We start from the raw sequence: 10,176 nt of genomic DNA on the forward strand, positions 1-10,176 counted from the left end.
TATGAAGCCCAACAAATAAGTGAAACATGTATCACCAGACCATTTTCAAAAAGCCAAAACATTTTATTACCTTTACAAAAACTTTCACTAAATACAAAATCACATGGTTAGTTGTCTTATGATGAATAATGTGTGAACAATGTATGAACATGTCCGCAGCAGATCTGCACAGCTCATCCAGGTACATGCTGGCACAGCAGACCAACAGTCTTGTGTCGTCTTGCACGGTTATCATTTCTCTTCTCCTTTCTCAGTAAATATAAAGCCTTCCCATGCAGCCCTGCTGATGTCCCACAGCAGTCTGGTCTCTCCCTAATGATGTACTGTGCATTCAGGGGACAATTGTCTGGATGATGGTCAAAACATTGGTTAGTTAAAGATAGTTAGTGAGTGCTACTAGTTTGACAATGTAAACATGTAGCTGCATGTGAGGGAGAAATGTTCAGATTTGTCTCCAATACTGATTTCATTTAAAGTAAAAAGTCCCATTCTTTTATTTTGTCTTTATCCTTTAAATGCATTTGAAAATCTACCAAACCTAGCAGAATGGTGCAGTTTCATAAAACCATCTCACTTCTAAAGAATGAACAGTTTCAGACTCAACTCCTAACAATGAATCCTGAACTAATCCTAAAAATTAAATGAGGTGGTATTATGGTCATTTTCAGGTCCATAATCTTATTTAGGGGTTGTACCAGAACAGGTTTACATGGTTTAATTTTCAAAAACACATCTCAGTGTTTTTCCACCGGTGTTTTTGAGGGCATGTCGGACTAGCCACTTAGCGAGCATATATGAGGGGCATTTAGCTTTCATCCCTGAGACGACACAGGGATGATAAGGAAACAGCTGGACTATGAGCCGTTGTCAAGCAGTTCAGTTTTCTGTGGGAGATGGGAACTCCCTTTGGGCTGGACTTTTTCACTTTGCAAACCTATTACATTCACAAAAAAAAAAAAAAAGGAGAGGGGAAAAGCCAAAAAGCACAATACCACCTCCTTAAGAATAAGATCTTTTCACCTACAGCTACAAGAACAAGTTAACATGAAAATAGCTTGTTAGTTGTAAGTGTATATTGCTCAGCCCTTCATGTATGAAATCTGTAATAATTTGTAATTAATAATATTGATGCTTGTCTATTGATCCAGCAGTCCACATCAGACTGCAACGACAGCCTTGCCGATGTTTTCTCCCTGCAGTATCCCCATGAAAGCAGCTGGCATGTTTTCAAAGCCTTTTGTGATGTGCTCCCGACACTGCAGTTTGCCCTGCAGATGCAGAATTAATAAATAAATCTGATGCAGAAACATGGGCAACCCTACAACTTGAGATTCAATCTTTACTGAAGACACATCATAAACTGTTCAGTCACTAACCTCTTGCAACCATCTCACTAGCCTCTTGAGGGACTCGGGACGCTTGTGCTCCCACCTGGACTGCATGAAGCCCTCCATCTTAAGCTGCTTGAAGATCATGGTCAGGTGAGGGAATGGGCCTGAGAGAGTGAGTAAGAGAGAGAGATGGTTGAGGAAAAGAAAGTCATTCTGTGGTAGTCCAAGGAAACAAACTCTGCCACAATACAGGTCTGTTTATACGGCTCCTCTGACGTTTCCAGCAATACAATGTCGCCATCTAGTGAAGAAGACATGAAATCATCTGAACATGTTTTTAAACTGCATTTTATTTTCACAAACAGGTATCAAGTTCAAGTGGAATAATTGGCAGGACTATTGATGTAGAAAAGGAAAGTAGGGAAGCACACACACCTGTTTGCGGCGCGGTGTCATTGTAGGTGGAAATAGCTCCACACATGGCTATTCTTCCAAAGTTCTTCATCTGTTGCAGGGCAACACTTGAAGAAGGGCCTCCTACCTAAAAACCAAGAAGAAGTTATCTTATAGAGCAGAGGTTTTCAAATTCACACTCTTAGTGTACTTGCATAGTTTGCTCAATTCCTGGATGCCTATGAGATCATGGTTATGTTATTTGATCCCGTAGATACTCAACAATTGAGCCAAGATTGCCAAATTATGCTGATTGACGTACCTTCAGACTAGACCAACCACATTAAATAAAATTTTAAACAACAAATCTGTCCTCAGGCATTTATTAGTTTCTGACTTTGATGAAGTGGGAAAAACTGTTTCTAAAATGACTGAATCTCTGACCTCTCTTTAACCAAATCACAAACAAGTTTATTCCATGTGACCTCCTTTTGATAATGTTATATTGTTTCACTTTCATTCCCTGAGCCTCCCCTGAAACTGTTTGGAGCCCCCCTGGGGAGCGTCTCACTCACTCACTCTCTTATAGGACAGCATAAACAGGAAGCGTTTAAGGACACTGCCATTGCTTACGTTTTCAAAGAAGCAGTCGTATCCCTCTGGAGAAGCCTTCTTCAGTGCCTCCTCCAGGGACCCAACAGTCTTGTAGTTGAAGGCTTCATCGAAGCCCAGTTCTTTGAGGAAAGCCACCTTGGCATCAGACCCTGCTGAACCCACCACCTTACAGCCCTTGATCTTGGCGATCTGGCCCACTACGGAGCCAACGGCCCCCGCTGCAGCATTCACCAGCAGGGTCTCACCCTTCTGGAGTCCCAGAACTTCTTCTATCCCGAACAGAGCAGTCAGTCTGGAGAGGACAAGAAAGGGTAAACTCCAACTTCCAAAACTTGAAAAGCATGAGGGTTTTTTCCCCCCCCACAGAGGTGCCTCTTTGACCTTCGTTATGTAAACTCTCTGTAATTGTTTCCATAGCAAGGTTATCAGTGCTTATGAGGTGACTTTAACTCATTAGCTGGACTAAACATCTGGAGCCTTATACGTTTATTTTCTCAAAGGAAGAAAAAACTCAGATGTTCTGCTAAGCGGAACGTCTTTAAAATAGCTGACAAACAACTCTCTCCTTTTACAGACCTTAAAAACAAGCAGAGGAATGGAAATACTTTTTCCAGATTAGCATTTGATCTAACATTTACTCAGGGCAGGTTAGGTATTTTCCCTCTGAATAATAGATCACACATGGGACCTCCATTTACACTTATAGCTGACTTTGTGTCTTTTAAAGCTATTTTGTCTAACATCTTTAACTTTTACTTAGTGAAGCAGGATTTGTTTTGTCCTCATGATTAGGCTCAGGCAACTCCATGTCCATCAAATAAATCACAGTTAACCGTCTACAAGAAAATAAATAGTATTTTTACTTCTGCCAGATACAACTCCTATCCACACGTTCAACCGAACATCTGTCTCACCCTGGCATGCCGAGGGCACCCAGAGCCAGGGACAAGGACACGTCTTGTGGCCAGTCGGGCATGATGGGAATCAGGTCTGTCCCATCGCAGACTGTGTGGGTTCTCCAGCCACAACGACCAACAACATGGTTTCCCACGGAAAATGCAGGGTTATTACTCTGAATCACTCTATAGAAAAAACAAAACACAAACAGAAAAAAGTCAACCGTCAATCAAACGTGTTTCACCTGTTCCCAATTCAGTCCGTTGTGTCACACCCCTAATTTAGAGTTTGCTGCCACTGCTAGCTAAAGCCATATGGATGGCATACACACAAAATGTGCCTTAAAAATTTAAACCAGAATGTATTTACGTGTGTTGTGGTATCCCAGACAACTGTATGATGTCAAACCACATGGCCGATGAATTTTATGCACTTTGGTTCACAACAAAGCAAAGAAAATGCATAACATGTGGGTTTGTTGTGATGTTCTGTGGAAAGTTTGGTCACTAAGTGATTTATTCTGCATGTATAACACAAAAAGTTCCCACTGAAACAGATCCGACTGCTCAGCCAAGAACATTCAAATTGTCCAAAGACTTGAATAATTAATAACAGATGCAGGTTCTGCTTCAGTAAACATCTTGATGTGCATGCACGGTGCATCAGGACAGATGAAAGACATTCCTCTGTGTGTGTGTGTGTTTGTGTGTGTGTTTGTGTTCCTTACTTGGCCACTTGACTTCCGATCATCACATCGCCTTCGTTCATGCGAACCCTGCTGAACGGCCTGGAGAGATAAAAAATGCATTATGTTACATTTTAATTGCATTTGACTAATTTGTGAGTTTGTAGTGTCAAAGACATTGTTAATAATATTTCAGGGTGTTTTTTCTGGTTCACTTACCTCATGTATGGGTCAACACTGAGAAACACTGCTTCCAAAAGCACCTCTGCCACAAAGAGACATCAGTGCAAACAAGAGTGTTCAGTATACACGTAAACAACAGATGTTTTCATCTTCTCTGTGTGACTCAATCAAGTAAATAATGACTCATTCAAAGTGCTCAGTGTTTGGGACAAAATGAAGACACAAGAGTGTGCGCTCCTCTTCAAGCCTAAGTAGAGAGAATAAAGAGACAAAAATCATCTCACCCCCATCTTTGGGCTCAGGGAGCTCCTCCACCTTGAGCTCAAAGTCACTGTTCTTCGGGAAGCCATCAAAGTGCTTGATCAGGATCCACTTCTTAGCTTGGACCATGATTCTTGGTTTGGGGCAGCTGTGAGTGATAGAGCAGTTGTCCGATATTAAACAGACCCAGCTGCTGATAAGTGAATTAGCTGCAAGCATTTATTCAGGAAAGCCCGTTTGAGTCATTAAGGTGAGAAGAGAAAATGAAGACAAAAGCTTGGGGACATACTGTGGGTCAAGCCAAATGCTCAAATCTTATTTCTTCTTAGCAGCAAAACTATTTATCTTTGCATTACCAAAGTTACATTACGTTGTTAAGACTTAAACTGATCAATTCTCCTCAGATTACCCTGGCTGCGCACGCAGAAGATTTCAAAAAAGCTTTCTGCAGTGTTACGGTCATTAAAGAGGAATGTATTCACCTTACACAAACATGCCTGTTCAATAAGTCTGAACGCACGCACGCACACACGGACGCATGAAAAACAACAGGAAGAAGCAATACCAAAAATGTTTCATGAAACTCAACCACATCAGTGACTTGGCATTTGCTTCGGGTGATTTCTTTCTGCAAACCAATGCAACTATACTGTCTATACTGTACATTGAAAGAAGACGGCAGTGAGCACATTGGTAACTCACTGTGTGATGTTATAAATAAAACACCTAACTAAAAAAGTCAACCGCTTTAAATTCGTTTAAGTTCGTTTGAGCATCATACAGCCCATTCAGCTTCATTCACAAAACTTACCCGTTGTCGTTCTCAGCAAAGAAAAGGCACAATACAGAGGAGCAGGCTGCGAAACGCTGCTGGAACGTGGGGAGGAGAAAAGACGGGAGCCTCTATGGCGGGTGGATAGTGCCACGGATAACCTACCAAAGGAGACCTTCGTGTGACAGCTACGTGTGGACAGGCTACTCCGTCGCCAGTGAACAACGTCGTTGATAAGCCCGTCGCCGTCAGGCTTGAATTTTTTCACTCAAACTTCTTCTTCTTTTTTTTAATTGGCAGTTGGCAAACTAGCCGAGAGGTGCATTACCGCCACCAACTGGACTGGAGTGTGGAACCAGAGGTTATTTTCAATACAAGGAGTACATTTCAAGCCTTTTTGTCATTAAAAGTGTTGCTATAAAAATACTTGAAAGTACAAAAACAAATTTACACAAAAATCTAAAAGGAAGGTAATCTTTTAAGCAATATATGAATATAATATTTATCCAAGATATTAATCAACTTAATGTAAGTTGTCAGCTGAGACGTTTGTACTTGAAAAAACAACAACAGTACTTTAACATTGTTAGTATGATGTCCTTTGTAATTCAAACCAAAAGGAAGCGTGAAAAATTTGTTCAATACCTTCAAATCACAAAATGTTTACAGTTGTGAAATAAAAAGGATCGTTGAACGAGTTTGACCAGTGTTCAATGAACTCCTTGAGGCAAAACAGTTTGATCTAATTTTAACATCTGTCCTATAAAGTAAAATAATCATCAAATTTCTACAAAAGGCTCATCAGGCTACAAAAAGAGTAAACATTGGCCTTCTCATTGTTACAGAGGAAGTTGGAAGCAAGCGAGAGCTGCTGGCAAAAGAAATGCACTGGAGGAGCACATCATTATGTAAAACCTCAAAGATGTTGCAAATACCTTTGCAATAGCATAGACTATCCCAAATAAGTATACTTTTGCTTATACATACCTTTTCATGAACATCAGTTGCAGCAATTGTTCAGCCAAAGTTCAAGAATTCCAAAACTAGATACTTAAAGGAAAGTGCAGTGACAACTTGGCCAAATTAATGGCAGATATCACTGTTTCCGTTGGTCTGCTTTGAACTTGTTTATACACTAAAACTACTTCACACTCAGTCTCACAAACCGAACACACCGCCATGCCCACATATAATATCAAATGGTGAAACACTCAGCACAAGGCCTATTCTGACAAGACAAGGGCCTGTAAAACACACAAAAAATTTATACGATGTCAAAATCTTATAAACAAGGTTGTATTACGTTTTGTTCAGTTAATAGTATATAATCTGCTAATTAAAAGTTTGTGCAATTTAACTACATGCAGCACTTCAAGTTAGTTCAAGATTTTTGCTTATATTCTAGTGTATTTGTAGCACCTTACAAAGGCTACGGCACCATCTAGTGGATAAAATCTGCAATAGCCTTTCCTTCCAGAACTTTGTTAGCATTGGACCTCGTCTTTTATTAGGCTGCAAAAACTCAATTAATTGTGGGGTTTACCTATTTAAATATTACACTGAGTGTGTTTTTACATTTATTTGTTAATAGACTATGGCTAAAACTTCAAAAATATAACTGGTAATATTTGGAATTCAATTGACTAGCCTATAGGCCATGAAATGATGCTACACTTCTGCATTATAGATATCATAGACAACTTGAACTTGAAGTTCAAGCCTCCCATCCTTCAATTGTTAACTGGGATAATATATATTTTCCCCATATTTGATGTTGCCATAAATGTTTTGTTTTCAAATGTTAACCATTTTAAAAAGACAATGAGAGGCACTTTAACTGGGGGGCAGCGCTACAAATTAAAACATGAGAACCAATCAAAAGCATCAGAACAGCATCAAACTTTACTAAAGTGAATAAGCATGAAACACAGCTCTACTGCTTGAATGATTCATTTTATAAGAAACTGTAGGACTAGTACAACCATTTTCACATTGTGGGGAAGTGAAAGCATTATCTTCTTCAGTGGAATTTTATAGGACAAAATAACAGTGAATCCAAACAATAAAGCACAACACAGGCTGTGCACTGTAGGCTACTCCAGAGTTCCCAGTCGCCATAAGAATAAAAGCATTTAACACAGGCTGTACAAAACATGACTTGAATTCACTCAATAAAGTTAAAATAAAGTTACACTGACAATGGTGTATTGGTGGCAACATACCTAGTGACAACGTGTGTGTCACACGGTTTTAAGGCGAAGTACCTAGTTCAGATGTATTTAGTAGGCATACAGGAATCTATGGCGGGTGGATAGTGCCACGGATAACCTACCAAAGGAGACCGTCGTGTGACAGCTACGTGTGTGGACAGGCTACTCCGTCGCCAGTGAACAACGTCGTTGATAAGCCCGTCGCCGTCAGGCTTGTTTTTTTTCTTCTTTTCTCTTTTTTTTATTGGCGGTTGGCAAACTAGCCGAGATGTGCATTAGCGCCACCAACTGGGCTGGAGTGTGGAGCCAGAGATTATTTTCAATACAAGGAGTACAGGCCTACATGCTCCAGCCTTTTTGTCATTAAAAGTGTTGCTGTAAAATTAAATTTTACACAGAAATTTAAAAGGAGGGTAATCTAATGGATATAATATTTATCAAAGATATTAATCAACTTAATTTTGTAAGTTATGTCAGCTGAGAAGTTTACAGCAGAAACTTGAAAAACTCAATTGTGGGGTTTACTTAATTAAATATTACATTGAGTGTGTTTTTACATTTATTCATTAATAGACTATAGCTCTAACTTCAAAAATATAACTGGTAATATTTGTAATTTAATTGAGTAGCCTATAGGCCATGAAATTATGCTATATTGTTGTATTATAGATATCAGGGACAACTTGAAGTTCTAGCCTCCCATCTTTAATTTTTTTAACTGGCATGATGTTTACTTTTGGGTCTATTCTGTAGATTAAAATTGTGCTTTTATCATTTACTTTGTGTACCCAACTGTCATTTATAATATAAAAAATAGACCAACACCAAGCTACATGTTTTATTTACATCAATGTTTTCCTCATATTTGATGCTGCCATAAATGTTTTGTTTTTCAACAGTTAACCATTTTAAAAACACAGCTTGAGAGGCAGTTTAATTGAGTCACGGTGGCGCTGCAAATTCAAACATGAGAACCAATCAAAAGCATCAGAACAAACTTTACTAAACAACTGTGGCTGGAAATGGCAAAGGAAGACAATGTGCACATGAAATACACGCAAAGCAACAAAATGAATATTATTCAGCATATAGCCAAGCTTTTTAAAGAAAATATTCAGATGGCATCTTAAGCATTTTAATAAGAAATTGTGATTTAATTACATATTTTACCAGTCGGCCTAACTGTAACAGATAACACTTACATTTACGTTTGTCTACAGTTGAACATTAAATGGTGTTCTTGGTATAGAATCATGGGAGCTTTATATTTATATGAGCATTAACAATAAGCTATGCAGAGTGGGAAATTACGTTTGAATCCTTGTATAATAGTATGCTGGTTTCTCTTAGCGTAGCATCCCGATGGAAAATGAAGAACTTCACTGAGGGTCTTAAGATTTTTGATTTGGTGTTTTGTACTTCAAAAACAATGTAATTGCAAAAAAAAAAAAAAAGTGCAGACATAAGGTAACATAGTATCTTATAACTCCTTTAGGATTACATTGATTAGTAACACATTAGCATGATCAAAATAATCCAAATCATTATGCAGAAATATACATTTAAAATACATTGCCAATAAAATAACCAAAGGCAAATGCCTATAACAAATAATATAAACTGAATAAGCATGAAACAGCTCTAATACTTCAATGATTAATTTTATAAGTAACTGTAGGCCTAATACAACCATTTTCACATTGTGGGGAAGTGAAAGCATTAACGTTATCTTCTTCAGTGGAATTTTATAGGACAGTGAATCCAAACAATAAAGCACAACACAGGCTATGAACTGTAGGCTACTCCAGAGTTCCCAGTCACCACAAGAATAAAAGCATTTAACACAGGCTGTACAAAGCATGACTTGAATTTACTCAATAAAGTTAAAATAGGAGTTACACTGACAATGGTGTACTGGTGGCGACGTACCTAGTGACGACGTGTGTATCACACGGTTGTAAGGCGACGTACCTAGTGACGGCGTGAGTGTCACACGGTTGTAAGGCGACGTACTTAGTGACGAGGTGTGTATCACACGGTTGTAAGGCGACGTACCTAGTTCAGACGTATTTAGTAGGCGTATATTTATACAGGAATTCGAACATACGCCGCCGTGACGTCGCCGCCGGAAGACGTTGATTCCCTTCCACTCGCCGCCAAGTCGCCGCCGGTCTCCCGTCTGCAGTCCCAATCACTCCCATTCAAAAATCCACACGGTCTGGCGGCGACGGCAGGGTAGACTGCTCCTTCTCCTTCTCCTGGTAATCCTCGCTCTGACACTATCCACCCGCCATAGAAATTCTAACATACGCCGCATCCATGCACTCGCCGCCAAGTCGCCACCGGTTCCCGTCTGCAGTTCAAATCACTCCCTTTGAAAAATCTGCACGGTCTATCGGCGACGGCATGGTACACTGCTCCTTCTCTTTCTCCTGGTAATCCTCGCTCTGACACTATCCACCCGCCATACTGGTAATCCTTGCTTTGGCACTATCCACTCGCCATACAACACAGCCTCCAACGTATGACGGAGAACGGAACGTGGTCCGTGCGTGCTGACGTCTGGTCAGTTTGGATCTTATTATGGTTTGGATACAAATATGATATAATAGAAAATACTGCAACTACAGGGGCCCTTAAGGGAAAATTAAATAACAAGCTGTAGAGTTTGAAAAGTTACAACAAAGCTGATATTTCTTACCAAAGGTATTTCAGTGTTCTGTCTTCTTAAAATGTAAACTGTTGGGTTTTAGGCCAGACGATTGCATCAGAATGTTAAGTAAACCATTGTTTGTCTCCGCTTTATAATGTGAAGAAAACTGACCTCTT

General features: G+C 39.5%; 1 protein-coding gene across 2 annotated transcripts; it reads right to left on the bottom strand.

Moving 5' to 3' along the window:
• Positions 1-39: 39 nt before the first annotated feature.
• LOC119912117 (prostaglandin reductase 1-like) lies at positions 40-5,398 on the bottom strand. 2 transcript variants are annotated; one of them, XM_038731130.1, is made up of 9 exons: positions 5,177-5,398; positions 4,389-4,513; positions 4,141-4,186; positions 3,964-4,023; positions 3,254-3,421; positions 2,358-2,631; positions 1,767-1,872; positions 1,377-1,495; positions 40-1,268 (listed from the first exon to the last, which is right to left on the bottom strand). In XM_038731130.1, the coding sequence occupies exons 2-9, from the start codon at positions 4,492-4,494 to the stop codon at positions 1,158-1,160; spliced, it is 990 nt and encodes a 329-aa protein (XP_038587058.1). In that variant the 5' UTR covers positions 4,495-4,513; positions 5,177-5,398; the 3' UTR covers positions 40-1,157. The 2 variants fall into 2 exon arrangements, with proteins under 2 accessions (XP_038587058.1, XP_038587059.1); XM_038731131.1 differs by having other exon boundaries at positions 5,303-5,327.
• Positions 5,399-10,176: the final 4,778 nt, after the last annotated feature.

The sequence above is a fragment of the Micropterus salmoides genome, unplaced genomic scaffold (assembly GCF_014851395.1).
Source record: "Micropterus salmoides isolate LMB-PRFRI ecotype aquatic unplaced genomic scaffold, ASM1485139v1 Ms_hic_scaffold_2, whole genome shotgun sequence".
Taxonomy (NCBI): domain Eukaryota; kingdom Metazoa; phylum Chordata; class Actinopteri; order Centrarchiformes; family Centrarchidae; genus Micropterus; species Micropterus salmoides.